The sequence below is a fragment of the Salminus brasiliensis genome, chromosome 24 (assembly GCF_030463535.1).
Source record: "Salminus brasiliensis chromosome 24, fSalBra1.hap2, whole genome shotgun sequence".
Classification (NCBI taxonomy): Eukaryota; Metazoa; Chordata; class Actinopteri; order Characiformes; family Bryconidae; genus Salminus; species Salminus brasiliensis.
This window is the reverse complement of record NC_132901.1, coordinates 17,237,509-17,254,731: the sequence shown is the minus strand read 5'-3', so window position 1 is coordinate 17,254,731 and position 17,223 is coordinate 17,237,509. Positions and strand designations below refer to the sequence as shown.

Genomic DNA, 17,223 nt, shown 5'->3' with positions numbered 1-17,223 from the left:
AGAAGAAAGCAGACTATAGTCTTTTAAAGGGGTTAAGCATCTAGCAACAACACTTGGTTTGTATTTTAGAATGTTCATATCCTCGTTGGTATAGGCTCATTATTACTGGTTTGCTTTCACACAGAAAAATTCCATTCAAGCCATGGATCAATTGCTTAATTTTGAATGTTACCTTTCTTGCAAAAATGTTGGCAAAATAATAGGATGGTTCAACTGTTCATTTACATACACTTCCCTATTTACCTTGGATTCTTCCATACCTGCAGACCTCCAAATGTTTGTGGACACCCCTTCTAATAAAAGCATTCAGCTACACCCAGTTGCACTCATTGCTGAAACAGGCACAGCTTACCTGGGGTACTACCAATAGAATAGGACTATCTGGAGCAGATAAGCATAATCCTATTGGCACTATGCCTAATGCCAGGTGTGGGCAAGCGGGGTGTGGGCAAGTCTCCACCATTGAGCTGTGGAGCAGTGGAACTGTGTTTTCTGGAATGATGATTGGGGATGAAGTGGGGTGGTGGTCATCCAACATCCTGACCTCACTAACACTCTTGTTGCTGAATGCAATCAAATCCTCACAGCAATGCTCCACAATCTAGTAGAAAGCCTTCCCTAGATAGTAGAGACAGTTACTCTGACAAAAGCAGGATAAACGCTTTTGTCTAATACCATTACAACAAATAAACAGGTGTCCCAATACTTTTGTCCCTATATCGGGCCTGTTATCGTAATGCAATGTTATGGAGCTCGCCCTGGATGGTTTCCATTGGTGCATTCATCATGGAACGTTCACACAACTGAAAGGATGGCTTTCAGCTATGGCAACAAAAGTACAACGTCAAGAAAACAGGGATGCCTTTTGCAGCCCTTTCCAGTAATGACGCTTCTGGGAGTCGTGGCCCAGGCCGCTGAGTGGACTACACTGAGAAGAGAGAGAGAGCGAGAGAGAGTGAGAGAGAGAGAAAGAGAGAGATAACACTAGTCTTGACTCTTTGCCTGCAGACTCAATTATATGCTGAGTACACAAACAGGCTTGTCGCGGCAGGACACCAGCGAGCTGAATTAATGTGGAAATTAAAACACGGCGGATAACAGACATTCCTGTCTTGTCCGACCCGAACATGTGCTGCGTTCATCATTTTCTGCTTTGTGCGACTCCTGTTTCTGACCTACTAATACACACCATTACTCTTCCACTATGCACGACAAACGTTCGTAAAGGAGGTGATTACGGCAGACCTGTGGAAAGCTCTCCACACCCCCCAATTTGCTGAAGATTGCAAAGGAAAGCGTATATTTAGCTCACGTCTGGAGTCCTGGCACAGCCGTTTGTTTGAACTACAGTGGTTAGGAGTAATTAATTTAATAGCAACCACAACGACGCTAATGTCTATCAGAGCTTAGCTCTTAGTACCGAGGCTGGCCTCAAGATGCGTGAGGAGTGAAATACTTTCCACTGTCTGTTTAAATGATCCGCAAAGCTAAATCTAAAGAGAGGAGGCATATGGCCCAGTAATCTCTAAGTCAGACCCCCCTACAGTTTAGGGGTTTCCCTTCAACATGCCGGGTTCAATTGAAGAGTAAATGCGCTACAAGGAAGACTAATGGTGCTAGCAATCAGGGGTGGCAATCAGAAACCACATAACCACATAAGCAAGTCTATTAGATTTATTAGTAGGCTATACGCTTGTTTCACTAGCTAGCTACATTAGCTTTTGGTTCTAGTTCTGGTTCTGGTTCTAGTCTTGGCTGATGGACTACATGTAATGTAACTGTTCCTCAAACATTTGGTGAAAATATGCTGTAAAACCTTTAGTACTTTACTACTCAAACCTTAATTTCAATCCAACCATTAAACCAGTAGATTTGAAGAAGCAAAATCCTAAATTCTACTAATACTTTACGCAACCTTTCCCGTTGGAAAGATACCAGCTGTGAATCTTCTCATATAATGCTTAATGAGATTGGAGATATCTCCAGATCCTTCAGCTCTCCCAGATCCACGCTTGTAGATGCTTCTCTTCACCACATGCCACAATTTATCAATGGGGTTTAAGCTGAGACTGGGGTGACCATGGCAAAACCTCTGTAATTCTGTGGGAGGTGAGCATATTTTTGGGTTGATTTTTGGCTGTGCTTTGGATCTTCTAGTTTTTGATGGAGTCCATGGTACCATATATCTATTGTCCAGGGCCTCTGGAAAAAAACCCGTCCTACCAGTCACAAATCCATCATCACACTACCCAATGAGGATGAGGTCTTCTTCTCTGGATGGATGTCTTTGTGTCTTCAGCGAACCCTCCTTTGGCATGTGGTGAAGAGAAGCATCTACAAGTGTGGATCTGGGAGAGCTGAAGGATCTGGAGATATCTCCAGTCTCGTTAAGCATTTGGGAAGATTCACAGCTGGTATCTTTCCAACAGGAAAGGTTGCATAAAGTATTAGTAGCATTTAGGATTTTGCTTCTTCAAATCTACTGGTTTGTGGGATGAATTGGAATAAAGGTTTAAAGTAATAAAGTAATAACAATTTTACAGCCTTTTTTTACCGAATGTTTACCGGGGTGCCAATTTATTTTTTGGAGGGCGCTATAAACTTTAGCAGTTGGGTTTTAGCAGGATTGTTTAGGTCCAGAAAGTTGTCCCTCCACCCCAAATCTCTCTCTGGAGACTTCTGTGTCATGGCTGCAGTAGGTGAGCAGTCATATTAACAACGTCTGCAACGATGGTCACTGTTTTTTTCGTTTTGTCTGGAACGTCCCTTTAATTTATTTGACAGAATGCTAACAAACAAATGGCAGTGTCCACTTTTAGGAGATTTTACAAACACACAAGGACACGAGTGAAGATGTAAGAAGAAAACACAATATATTAAAACATATTCACCCAAAAATACAGTTTACAAACCATCAAACTGTAATAAATTAGAAAAAAAACAAGCTGGATGTTATTCAGTACAATAGGAAGTAGGGGTGTAACAGTACATGTTTTCGTACCATACGGTCACTGCACAGGGGTCACGGTTTGGTGCGCAGTGGCATGAAGAATACACAGTACATGCTATTATGGTAAATACGGTAATTTCACAAGCAAACAGACCACCATGAAACCTTAGCTGTGTCCGAAACTGTGCCCTATTCAGTATCCCCTACATGTGAAGTGAACATCAGCGTTCTTCAGAAAAACTACACACGAATCTTCAAACCAAACAACGCAATGGATTATGGGTATTCCATGTTTGTTTAGGGTGCCTTATTTGTACACGATATATATTATGGTGCTTTGTGGGATTGTTACAGTGAGCTTCATTTTTGGACAAGTAGGGTGCTATATAGTGATTGTTGAATGGCATTTGCATGGTATTGTGGGAATTGTAGTGGTTTAGGATTATTGCTATGGTAATTGTAGTCTGTGTGTTATCTCCCCCACCTGCCCTTCTCTGCCTCCCTATCTCACTGCTGCGTTCTGTTAAAGTGAAAGGACTGAAAATACCTGAGTGTTTCCTGGCCATTTTCTGGCCATTTCAACCCTCGGGAAATCATGGTGGATCGTACGAGGACAGTGTGTGTCGGTGTTGATGAACAGCTGAAGAGTATGTGTGCTAAAATACAGTCAACGTGCTAGTGTTTACACTTCACTGCTTAATATACTACAGGCTGTAGCTGCTACCTCATAGGGGGGACTATACGGCACTGGGTGGGGCAAACTTGCATGGCTAAGAAACCTGGGTTAGCCTGGGTTAATGGTTTTTAAATCCACTGTACCGAACCGTGAGTTCCAAGTTACAGTGTGAACCAAGCCGTGACTTTTGTGTACCATTACACCCCTTATAACATTTGGAATTACACACAAGATGCTCACATAAACACACAACTTCAGAATCACAAAAAAAAGAACCAATAAGACTGCTGTAAGGTCTTTAGTGAGTTTAGATGAAGTACACCGTACAAAATCTCAAGTTTCAGTTATTTTAAACAGTGTCCGCACATCCGTCAAGAAAACCAAACTACGCGTCATTCTTTGGAAATTCAGTCGTTTTTTAAATTTCATTTTATGATAATTTATAATAAAGATGAATAACTTTGGCAGGAGCAGACATTGCACTTCAGTTCAAAGCTTCACTGACCTTGAAGTGCAAAGGCATGATATCCCTTTGTACCCACATACAGAACACATCAGACACATGTTAACACTACATAGCAGTTTGTGGAGCATGGTGTGAAGATCTACGTTCAGTTCACATTAACATCAACAGTGCCTGGTGTGACTGGCACAAGAGACGGGAAAATTGAGTGGCTGTGTATCGTCTCGGTCATTCTTTAGTCAAAATATTCCATGGGCGAAGGGCCGATATATCTCTAAGTGAGCAGATCTGAATCAAATTCACGAGTTAAGGATTACAGCAGCCCTACGCGAGGATTCTCGGCCTTGGGGGCGCTGCAGTTCCTTTGTTCAACCGCTGGTTGGAACTACGAAGCTCGCGCAGGGCTGCAGGAGTCCATTAGAGCCAGTGTTGTACTCTGCTCTGTGTGGTTTTTGCCGCTGTCGTGACACATCCTATCCCCCCGATAGGCTGTCATACTTATATGCCAGATTAAAATTTAATGAAATATATTTATTGATCATTATAGAGGCGTTTTTATCTTGATAAATCGTTGCTATTTAACTTTATTTATTAAATGTGAATCACATATTACCAAGTTCAACAATGTAATAGTGTTGTTGCAACGCTGGCATATAAAGCTGACAGCAACAGGTAAAGCTAGCTATCTGCTATCGAGCTAGTTCTTTTAGCATGTGTTAGCTTGCTAACAAATATTATTAACAGATATCTACATCCTATCCCCATGACAATTGTCCATGTGATTAATTGGCCATTCACAACTGAAATAAATGGAAATATATATATATATATATAAAAAAAAAAATATATATATATTTTTTTTTTTTTTTTTTTTTTTTTTTATGACTGTGTTCTTTTCTTGTGATGTGAGTAGCATGCTAATACAATCAAAGGGGAATGAGCTCGGCTTTCTAACCTCTAGCAATTTACGCTGATTCCCCCCGGGTGAACTGGTTGCTTTGGGTCGCTGCTCACTGTATTGGGTCCTAAATGGTACTGGTTCTGTAAGATGACATCAGGGGGGATAGGATGTGTCTGGGGTGAAGCAGAGTAACTGGAAACCCCTCTCGAGAGTACATCACTCAACCTAGCTGACAAACGCTAACCACACAAAACAGCAACCAGTGCAGACCACATTTAACCACCACCAAAAGCACAACAGCGACAGGCGGAAAGCTTAAGGAATCCAGCCCAAGGTGATGGAGTGCTACATATGCAGCTCGGTTGTATTTCCACTTTAAGCTCCACAGTGCAGTTCCTTACAGGTGGTGCTTGGAGCCCCAAAATCACTGATTGGCCCATCTCTAAATGTCACTATGTTAACAGCGTATTTTTGGAGGTTTCTAGAACTTCTATTGGTCAGTGACGTTCAGTTCTTACTGTAGGAACATCTGTCTGGATGTTCTTCTTTGCCTTGGTTTACCAAAAAGGGTCTTAAGGTAATCTAAGGTAACTCCGCAAACCCCAACACCTACAGAGATTAGTGAGTGGGAAATTAGTTAGGACAAGGTTTTACGGCATTGGAGAACCTGGGAATTAAGAACAAGGAGCACTGCTTGAAGATGGACATATCCAAATGTTCTGCTTTTGAAGGAATGACGATGCTGTAGGAAGAACATTTTAGGGGTGGCTAACTGTAACTGCAGTTTTCATGAACATGACTTTGGCTTCAGGCCAGCCAGTTAATAGCTGCTGACCTAACAGAATCACAGTGACATGACCACATCGGCAGCAGCAGCAGAAGATGCTAACGGCTGGTTGTGGACTACAGGCTGCTCCTGCTAAAGGAACAGTTTAGAGTTCTTCGGTCCTGCATTCAGTCATTACTGTGGCTGCAATTCAGAAGCAGCAACTGGAAATACCCCGTCACTGACTCCAATCATTTCGGAGCGTTATCCGAAACAGTAGTACTCATCCGAGTCCACTCTTGGCCGGAGTGGGGATTTCTGAAAGGCGTCGTCCTCGATGATGGGTTTGTCGCTGAAGCTGCCTGACAGGTCGGTGGGCGATGGGTGATCAGCTAAGTCCTCCCCTAGAGTGTCCAGGTAACTGCCCACTGAAATCCCATCCAAATCGTCAGTCCTGTCGTGGAGGCTGCTAAGGCTGCCGTGCAGGGACGCATCCGGACTGTCCGTTAGACTGTACAAGCTGCCATTCAAGCTGCTCTCTCGACTGGCCACTCCGCCACGCTCCTCCATCACCCAGCGAATGGACTCGATGCCCTCGTTGATTGACAGGAGCTGCTGCATCAGCTTGACGTCGATGGCACGGAGATTGGCCTGCGATTGGGAAGGAAGGAAAGTTTAGTTCATAAGCATGACGCAAGTGTTTATAACAGGACAAGTCATGTTGCTTGGGTTGATCTATTTGTGCTCCGCCCACAAATGCTAATGAATGCATTCAGCTACTTTAAGTTGCACCTGTTACAGTCACAGATGTGCAAATGCACATGTACACATCTGCACCCTGTAGAGAAGTACTGCCAATAGAATAGAACACCACGGAGCAGATAAACATGATGCCAGGCGTGGGCTAGAGGGGTACAAAGCCCCCCCAGCATTGAGCTGTGGAGCAGTGGAACTGTGTTCTCTGGAATGATGATTGGTGCCACCTCCTATACTTGAGTTGGGGATAAAGTGGGGTAGTGATCATTCAACACCCTGACCTCACTAACCCTATGAGCGCTGAATGCAATCAAATCCTCACAGCAATGCTCCAAAATCTAGTAGAACTCTAGTAGAGACAGTCACTCCAACAAAAGCAGGATTAACTCTTTTTTTATTACCCTTGACTTTAGAGGGAACAATGAATGAGTAGGTGTCCCAATACTTTTGTCCATATAGTGCATATCAACGTAGCGCAGCTCAGTAGTGTAGCATTTTAGACGGAAATGCCTAAAGCCTTCGGCCTTCCGTAAAGCTTGTCCAGCCTAGCAGCTGTCTAAGCGAAGTCCAACTATAAGATTCTTATGAGATTGGACTCTAGGATGTACTAAAACTTCTGGAACCCTAGCTGAACTTAACAGCCTCTTGACGGCATTGCTGTTTCTCTCAGACAGGGAACCAGGGCCAGCTGCTCAAATGCGCCCTGTCCTCAAGCTACACTCTGCCTTTAAAAGGAGAAATGCACTGTTTGTCACTGCTGGCTTGACAAGCCAGGTCAAGATACACAAAGCAAAGGCATAACACTTCAGGACTTGAGCTGCTGGGAGTGCTCAGCCATGACATAAGGACCCAAATGGGATGCAAAATACGGCACGGCTGAAGCCAAGCCAAACAGCCAGGAGCTTCGTACAGACTTTTGCACGAAGAAAAACATTTGCACATGCAAAAAACACAAAGGCAGAATACCAGCGTTGTTGTGTTTAGTCTTGTTTTGTGGAAAGAAAAACATGCTATATCCATTTTTTCAATTACTTATTATTTCATTTGCCCTTGTCAAACAGAAAGTGTAGATTTGATTTACACAGAATGAACGAATCACATGACCAACTGTGTAACTAATGGGGTAATTACATTGTTACTAATAAATACATATGTAATATAACTCAAACAGACAAAAAACTAGGGCTACTAACCCCCCACTCCCTGCCCCACCGCACATGCAGCTGGGCTTCAACAGAGGCTCACAAAGAGAGCAGCCTATAATACTGCTACTGTTTGCATTGTGACCACACATCCTGCCTTTACCATCTCACTGACTTCACCCTACGGCCGCTGTGGGGTTTTACTGTGCGCACACAGATCAGTGGGAAAGATAGTATAGAAGCAGTGATGACAGATCAGGCCACTTCCTGATTAGGATAGGAATGAATATCTGTTAACTTTAAGGCCTAGTACAAGCCTAGTCTAAGATCTTTTTAAGACCTAAGTAAAGGAAAATTATACTACTACCAATTCTCAACAACACATACATTCAAATATGTATTAATGTTTTTTTTTTCTTTCAAAGAGTGGCAAGTTTCTGACCACATGACCACTTGCAATATAATATATATAATAATATATATAATATAATATTCAACATTTAACAATAGGACATTTTGTGAGGCTAAAAAATATAATTTGAAATCTAAAAAAATGTCCTAACATACATAATACATTAGTAATATATAGTAATACATTACATAACACAAGTTTACATTCTGCCTCAAATTAGTTTTACAATTTCTGTTCCTTTACAATTTCTTTTTCTTTACAGATTGCCTTAATTTTTATATCCAATGTTAATTTTTTTGGACATTTTATACAGTTGAACTATAATCCAACATTAAAGACCTGTAAAGTCTTACATTGTAAAGGGCATAATGTTACATAAAATGTTACACAGTTACAAAATAAATTATGACATTCTGTATCAACAAGCTGAAGAATTTTCGTTGGTTTACTTACATACACTGTAATCCCATCATCCACTATAATTCATTTGTTTGAACCCAAATAACTTCAACTGATGTACATAAAACTGGGTATATCTCATTTATTACTTTACTAACTGTTTTTAGGTAACATTTGTGATCATTTTCATTCATTTTTGAGTGGATCTTTGAGTTGAATTAACATATTATATCTACGATAGTTGATATCAGTGAATTCTCATTTAGCTTCTAAAACAATAAAACTTATAATGTATTTACTTATATTGAGATTTTAGATTAAGTATTAGGACTTAGAACATTGTTTTTAAGTTGTTAAGGTACCAAACATGCAGTGTTTAATACCTTAAGTACATTCAACTTTTTACAAATATTTTATATATATATATATTTTGTTTTAATACTAGATATAATATATTAGATGAATACATTTTAGGATAAGTAAACTGATCTGATCTTATGATGTAGTAAGAAATTACCCCCCCCCAAAAAAAAAACCAAAACAAAAACCTCTATACACCCATTGATAACCTTTCATTAAATTTAAATTACAATAAAATCTCTTCTTCCACTTAAAAACACTAATGCGGTGTGAATTAAAAGCTTACAATCAGTACTTTCTGCAGTGTTTGTCATCTAATTGCCATGAACCATGAGTCTGAAAAACAATTCATATGAATTTACAGCATACTTTTGTTAGTGTTTGCGATAACTGGGCCTGCTAAGGGTTAATTTAGCCAAAGTGAAAAACCGCAGACTTCTGTGCTATTGACGTTTGGATATATCTATTATCTCTAAGAGACTATGGGTCTCTAAGGGTTTATGGGTTTGTCATTGTGTGTGTGTATGAGTGAGCTGGGGGTGCACTGAGATGTTTTATGTGTTGACCTGAGGCTGCCCCTTCACTGTTTCACAAAGGACAAAAGACACTTTAGGATATGCTCCCTCAGAAGAGCAGTGAGGCCTGAACAGGTCAAGCATTAACAGGGCAGTTCCTGAACCTGTAACATATGCTAAAATTGTTAGCACATGCGAAACTAACACAGCGACCTGCTATTGGTCCATAGTGCATACCATGACCAATCACTTCTACACATGCTCGTGGTCGTGAAATAAATCAAGACCATGGGTGTCCTTAGATGATATGGGTGTCAGGGCAGAGATACATGCGACAAAATATCAGTTTTTAAAAAAGAGATCAATTAATGTATACATACTATACAACTATATATACTATATTTATTAACTTTATTATCTATATTCTTACAGGTAATTATACAGTTTATATAAATTATATGATTAAACTAAATATATAATTTAACTAATACTGCCTCAGTGAATCAGCAGTGACTAGACAGGAGTTAATATATATATATATATTAACTCGTGTCCAGTAAAGTACTTTACACATTTTGTAAAGTGTTCTGCATGGTTTTATTGTTTAGTTAGATCCATTTTTATAGTCTGGCCTTTTTACAAACTGTGATTACTTATTTTAATTAATTTAATTTAATTTAATTATTGAAATTATCAATAGATTTCTCGATTATTATTCTAAATGAATACTAAAGTGACAGCAGTAGCTTAGTAATAGGTATATATTTATATAAAGGTACGCTTTTTTTTTACCTCAGTTTCTCATTTTGGTCAACAATACATATTAAGTTGAGCCTCAAAATCGTTCATAAATGAGCCGCAGTTGAAAATGGTTGAATATTGTGTAAGATGTTTAGTTGGTTTTCCCCCCTCTCAGCTTGTTTACTGTTTATTTCCGTCCCAGTCTTCAGATAGGGGGTTTTCTGATAACAGAGTTCTGATCTCCTCACACGTTATGAGCAGGCAGTTAGACTGTAGGGCCACTCTAGAGCTGTGAAATTACACTACATAAAAATGACATAGTTCTGAGGAAATGTACCTTTCCGTTCTTTCCTGGACACAGAAATGTACATGGTTTCACAGCTCTGAAGTGGCACAATAAGACCAAGCCAACTCTCACAACACTCATTTAAACCAGATACAAATCCAATCTCTCAAACCACTTCAGGGGGTGGGCTGAGACGCATTAGAGCAACATGTTACAGCAGTGAAAACGCATCTGTCTCTCCAAGAGTCAGCAGACGACTAAAACCCCTCCCAGTACAACCCAAAAACCTCCCCATGCAGTACGTTGTTAGGCACGTGATTCAACAGTCTAAGATGAAGATAATCATGGAGGATGGCGGCATGTAAAGTTGCAAGAGCAGCCATATTTAGCACAGCACAGGAAGATGCTGAAAGGATAAACAACTGGTTGCTGAGTAGGGAGCGGATTTGCATATTCTGTCCCACACAGCAATCGGAATCCCGACTAAGTAGACTTCGGTTAGTGAGACTATACCCAGATACTGGTTATATGAAGTGACAAGGAAGCCCTTCCCCAAATGATGAGGGAGTTCCAACCTACAGATGGGGATAAACAGTAAACAAGCTGAGGGGGGAGGAGCCACAGATTAAAGCTCTTACACAATATTTAATCAGTTTCAGCTGCATCTTGTTTCCTAACGATTCTGAGGCTCAATATGCAATCAATATGTATTATTGACCAAACTGAGAAACTGCAGAAGTAGAAAATGTGAGTTAGGAGAAATGTTGACTTAACTCAAAATATGTAAAAGTTGAAGTCAGTCCTGTCCTTAAAAGGTTTTACAGTGTATTGTCTGGATGAATTCCACGTGGCGATGCCACCTGGCTGTGATATGTGTGAAAACAATTCGAATTTCTAAGCCATAAAACACCACAGCAGAACAATAGTGGTGGCTCACCTTCAGAGCCATAGCCTGTTATGGGGTCAGAGGACAAAACCCTGATTGGATTAAAGATTAAGCTGTGGAGTGTGGAAACCAACTGTAGCTTGAGCAACATCGCTGCCGGCCACAAGTCATTTTCTTGGAAGAAGGTGAAACAATAAATAACAACTAAACAAAAATACTGAAAGGTACGTAGACAGAGAGCTTTGTTAGAACAGCTATAACACTAAAACTCATACAGCAAAACTAAAAGACCTGGAAATGAGAACTGTGGTGGTTGATTTTAGGGTATTATATTTTGCATCTGCAGTTAATAAATGTTCAGTTTTCCATTTAGCCACTTACACAACCCACTCCCTATCACATGTAATGCTCCGGACACTGGGAGCATGAAGACTGCCACATGCCTCCTCCGACACATGCACAACCGGTCAGGAGTGCTGCCAGGGATCTTGGGCTCCATAAAAGGATATTACACTGGGCCCCACAACTTTTAACAATTCTTTCAAACCACTCAATTAATACATTTTAAGGGTCCATCAGTCACAGGCTCTCATAATCGTCCTAACCCCCCTCCCCACATATGCCACCCCTACAACCAGTCACTGGCTCTTTTTTTTAAACAGCTGCAGATACAACATTACATTAGCGATCAAATACCATGTTCGAAGGAAAGTTCCAAGCACCCAGCTCTGATGCATCGGCTAGCAGACACTCTTGTCTGCCAGCACCACACACTAAAGTGATGTGCAAGAGAAAGAGAGCCTTTTACCCACCCGGAGAAAGCAAGGCCACTTGTGCTCTCTCTGGCTCCGGCTGCTGATGGCAGGCAGCATGGATTTAATACTATTAACTGACACCAAAAATATATTTCCGAGACTGTGGTGCCACAGACCAACCATACGGCTCTCTTAAAAGACCCTTTGTAAACTTTAGCCTAGACAACTAAAGTAAGCCTAAATTAGCCTAATTATTACATAAAAAATCATCAGTTAAATATCATGTTCCTTGTCCTATGAGACGTCTAATCCAAGGAGAACTCAAGTGCATTTGCAACCATTCATGGATACTTGCATTAAAAGTTAAGCAAGTGTGTATGTGTGTGTGTGTGTGTATTAGATGCCTGTCTTACTACTCTCCTTTAACAACTGATCTGAGGCCTGACCTATTGACCTTTACTGCTATCATTCACAATTAACAGACAGGGTGACCAGACATGCCCAGGGCCAGCTGCTGAGATCATGAAGACATGACACACACACACATTCAGTCCCTGAACAAATGGTGTGTCTACTGTTTTGTACAATCTTTCCCCCGAGATATGTCCAGAGAACAACCTGTCCCACTAATATCAGTCGGGTTGACCTGTCAGTTCAAGCGAATGTTTCGTTCTGACTGGAATATCTAAGAATTAAGCCATCAGACAACATACAGACAAAACAATGGCATGATATGAATGTCTGTGAGGTAGTGCTAGTCTTGAAACTTACATATTATCAGATGATGATTAAGTCTGTATTAATAAAGTCTACATCATCATATATAACAGGACAAGGAAACAAAACCTTTCGGATTCTAGGTTTAGGATTCAGTTATTAATTCTAATGCAGGATTAATAACAGAATGCAACTGTTTGCTGTAGCATATCTTGTGGAGTCCCACAGGGCTCTGTTTTAGGGCCAATGAAAGTGTTGTTATTTAAGACAACAATGTAGGTCTAAATGAAAAGTGAAAAATGGAGAGGAGGTTGTTGAGTGGCAGTGACCATAAGCTTGTTTAGGACTTTGTTGATTCATTTCTGACTACAGTTCAAATTTATTTGAGCTCAACATTGTTGTGCAATACCAATATAGATGATAAATCGTCCAGCCCAACAATAAGGGGCAATAAAAACTGATCCAGCTTTGGTCCTTACCGCTGCCTTCACACCCTGGAAAGCCTGACCATCTGCTGCTCCACTAATGACACTCCGTCTGTCCATCTCAGACTGGGGGCTTACCACCAATGTGTCTAATATGCGTGTGTCACATGAGCTGTTCGGTCACTCGGGAGAATTATGCAGCACCCAATCAGCAACAGCTCCACTGCGGCCCATGCAAAAGTTGCTTAGCTCTTCAGACCTGAGCGATTCTCTTCCACATCCAACACATCGACTATGTGAACTGCCTGTTTAGTCAGTTAGCATTGAACATATATTGACCGGTGCCACTGAAACTAGATAATCAATGCTATTAGCTAATTATGACTGATCAGTATGTATATATGCCATCACTGTTAGTCAAATACCTAAGTATTTTGTTTTTTTTCTTTGTCTTTTTAGACGGATGATGAACGGACCAATAGAAATGCTCCAAATTGTCTTTTAAAAAAAATCCATTTGAAAGTTACTAAGGTTTGTTTAATTACCTGTAAAGTTACCATTTTGGAGATACCTAGCTTTTGTAGGCAACAGTGATTGTTGCACATGCCACATGCAATTATTTATACTAACATGTTACATAAAGCAAATAAGTAAACAGTACTTATGCTTTAGGAGTGTGCAGGAGCGTATCCTCTGTAGAGAATGTGAACTTATTTACAAGTACGAAATGAAAAACACGTCCTGCATAGGACTTTTGGACGTCAGTCAAATCGCGTCATTTTACACTCTGCCACAACTGACTGGTGTGCTCGCTTCTCTATACGTGCAGCCAGCCCTGTCACATGGCATCTTCCCGGGCCCAGTTCATTCCGAACCAGGGGAGGTCAAAATACTCCGACTGTGACAGCAGGCGAAGGGAGGAAGCATCTCAGAAACCACTAACTTCAGGGTGAAAGTGTTCCAAAAATGGACCTCTTACACACTGAGAGCCTCCCAACTGCATAACAGTGGTGCCCCTTGATCCAGTGGTACAGAGCACTTGATGCACCACTGTGAACCAGTTGACCTCTATAATGAACACCTTCCAACACCCTAATAAAGTTCATGCTGTGATGTCTCGCTAGTGTCCGCCAAGCTAAGGGTGGTTATTCCTACTATTATGAAGGTGGTCATAATATTCTGATATGACAGTGTATATATGTATATAAATAATATGTATTATGAAAAATATTAGTATTGTAATGTTGTATTTCTGCAATGTCACTCACTGCTACTATATATGCTCACTGCAGACTTGCTTCCAGTGCAAACCAATGAATGGCATGGCACAGTTTCTATAGGCAGGATACATGCATGAAATTCCCCCCTCCAGCTCACTGAAACACAATAGTCCGAGACAGCACCCTGAACCCTCAGCTGGATGACGTGCAAGCGGCCAGACGGGCCGACAATAACGTGTGAACAGCTTTTGGATCAAGTGCAAATGGGTTCTCCCGACTCTTAAAGGCTTTTCTGGTGATGAAAAGCCTGTGAAAACAAGAGGTTTTGGGAGTGTAGAAACCCTATAGCTCCAGCCTATACATTTGCAAAGCACTTTTTAAGTATATGAGCCTCCTGCTTTCAAACCATACGCCTGGATTTGTGGCTAAACGGGGGGAGAGTTAAGGCATGACGTTTGTTTCCACTGTACAGTTCCCAGGATTATTTGAAGAACAGACGTTAAACGTAAAGGAACCAGTCAGTCCACAGTCTCCCCAGGCATTACTGTTGGGTTCCGGACGACTGCAAGTGTAGCCTGATGTTATCAGGGGTCGATGTTCTACAGCCCATCAGGGGCAACATAATAGCCAATCTCTGCGAAATCTGAGGTCACATAGTTTGAAGCTGAGGGCATGTGTAATAATGAACAGCAGAAACTGAATGAAGAGCTGGAGCTGAACTGAATTTACCGTGTGGGATGCCCTTGTGTGGAACCCGCTGGCATAAACTTTAACCAAGTAAAGGCACTCAGGCAAGTTTGTGTAGGCAACAGGTTGCACAACTTTGGGCCTTTACACAGTTTGGTCATTTACCTGCTCAAACACACCTGGTTCAACTCAGCAGGTTGTTCCCATGTTTAGCAGCCTGCAGGCACAGCATCAAATTATGCTGGACTGGAACCCTGCAGGACTAAACGGTCTTTCCAAAGTCAGCATACTCTCAAGAAGCTGTTCCACAACTTCTAGTAGAGTTTGGTCAGTTATCTGCTCTTAAACACACCTGGATCAAACCCCTCAGATCACTCCTAGGTTAGCAAGCAACAGGTTGTACATCTTGGGTCCAGCACTGTTTGCAGTCATTTACCTGCTCAGAGACCCCAGGTTTGATTCAGTGATTCGTTCCTAGGTTTGGTAAATGTTAGAGGAGGTACATCACCAAAGTATTCTGGACTGGAACCTTCTAGGAATCCAACTGGACTATCCTGAACTATTCTAGTTTTAAAACAGGTCTTTCTAAGGTCAGAATACTCTCAAGAAGCTATTCTTTACATAGGCTTCCACAGCTTCTAGTAGAGTTTGGTCATTTACCTGCTCTTAAACACACCTGGATCAACCCCTCAGATCACTCCTAGGTTTGCAAGTGTAAAAGTAGGAGCAATAGCCAAAATTTGCTGCAATGGAGTTCTTCTAGGTTAGCTATTAAATGACGTTAGGAGTCTAATGAAGACTCAACAGGCTGCTCTTAAACACACCGGTTTAACTCCTCAGATCATTTCTAGGTTTGCTGGCGACAGGTTGCATATATTGGGTCCAGCACAGTTTAAAGTCATTTACCTGCTCAAAGACCCCAGGTTCGATTCAGTGGTTTGTTCTCAGGTACATCACCAAACTATGCTGGACTAGAAACTTCTAGGAACCCAACTGGACTATCCTGAACTATTCTAGCTTCAGAATGCCTTCAATTGTGGAACGAAGGGTCTTTCTAAGGTCAGCATCCTGCATATGTAATGAGTTTCTAGTGTAGTTTGGTCTGCTCTGATACCTGATCTGATCATTTTCCATGGTTTTCCATGCTTTCAGATCAGATGTTAAATAGAAAAAAGGCCAGATGTAGCTCAAAGTGGTCATTTATCTGCTCCAGCACACTTTATTCTCCCAACCAGAGAACATTTGATGCAGTTCCCCTGGTCAGAAGGTGGAGAAGACCACAGCTGGACCACACTCAAGAAGATTCATTTGAGAAGACATACAGAAAGACACATTGTCCTCACCATTTCCTGCTTGAGAAGTACCATCTTGCTCTCCAGACGTTTCAGGTCCTGGTTGGTGCTGCTGAAGTGTTTTTTGGTTGGAGTGGTGAGTCTGGACTCGCTCTTGCCCCTGTGCTCCATGTCCGCAATGGAGCGAATCAAACTCTGCGGGACTTTACGACCCAGCTTCATCTCTATATCCTTGAAGTCCTGCACGGTGCTCTCTTCCTCATCCATGGCTCCGGGAGCGCGCTACAGGTCGGCAGGGACAAGGCTGGGTAACGAACAGTGAGGTGGACTGTCCAGGTGTCGCTCCTGTTGCAGGTTCAGTCTGGACGCCTCGGTGGAGATCAGGTCTGAGGGAGAAAACAGCCTAGACTGTCTGTCCTATAAGATTTCAGCCAGTTTCCTCGAGTTTCCTCTGGATTCAGCGCGGACACATGAAGTGACAGAACCGGTCAGACAGATGACCAGTCTGCTCTGAGAGACAGTGAACTCACTCGGCCAGCGCGCCTGCGCACTAATCGGTTTACGCGCCACGCGGAGACAAGTTATGCTTTTTCTTTTCCACCCGTTTTCCGATAAGCCCCGCCTTCCCGGGCCAGGGGTTGCAGTTAGTGTCCCGCCTAATGGACCTGGATTGGCTAGTGGGATGGTCTGTCTGCGAACTGCTTGTGAACTTCTGTCCAATCAAAGCGCAGGAGGAGCACATTGCCATATCAAGGCAGCGTCTGAAGCCACATACGGTACTGTAGTATAGACATCATACTATACTATACTATACTATACTATACTATACCATATCATATATACTATACTATTTCATATATACTGTACTTCAGAC

At 41.7% G+C, this 17,223-nt stretch overlaps 1 protein-coding gene across 1 annotated transcript; it reads right to left on the bottom strand.

The window, feature by feature from the left end:
• Nucleotides 1-2,848: 2,848 nt before the first annotated feature.
• LOC140546767 (leucine rich adaptor protein 1-like) lies at nucleotides 2,849-16,878 on the bottom strand. Its single transcript, XM_072670165.1, has 2 exons — nucleotides 16,401-16,878; nucleotides 2,849-6,407 (listed from the first exon to the last, which is right to left on the bottom strand). The coding sequence occupies exons 1-2, from the start codon at nucleotides 16,614-16,616 to the stop codon at nucleotides 6,021-6,023; spliced, it is 603 nt and encodes a 200-aa protein (XP_072526266.1). The 5' UTR covers nucleotides 16,617-16,878; the 3' UTR covers nucleotides 2,849-6,020.
• Nucleotides 16,879-17,223: the final 345 nt, after the last annotated feature.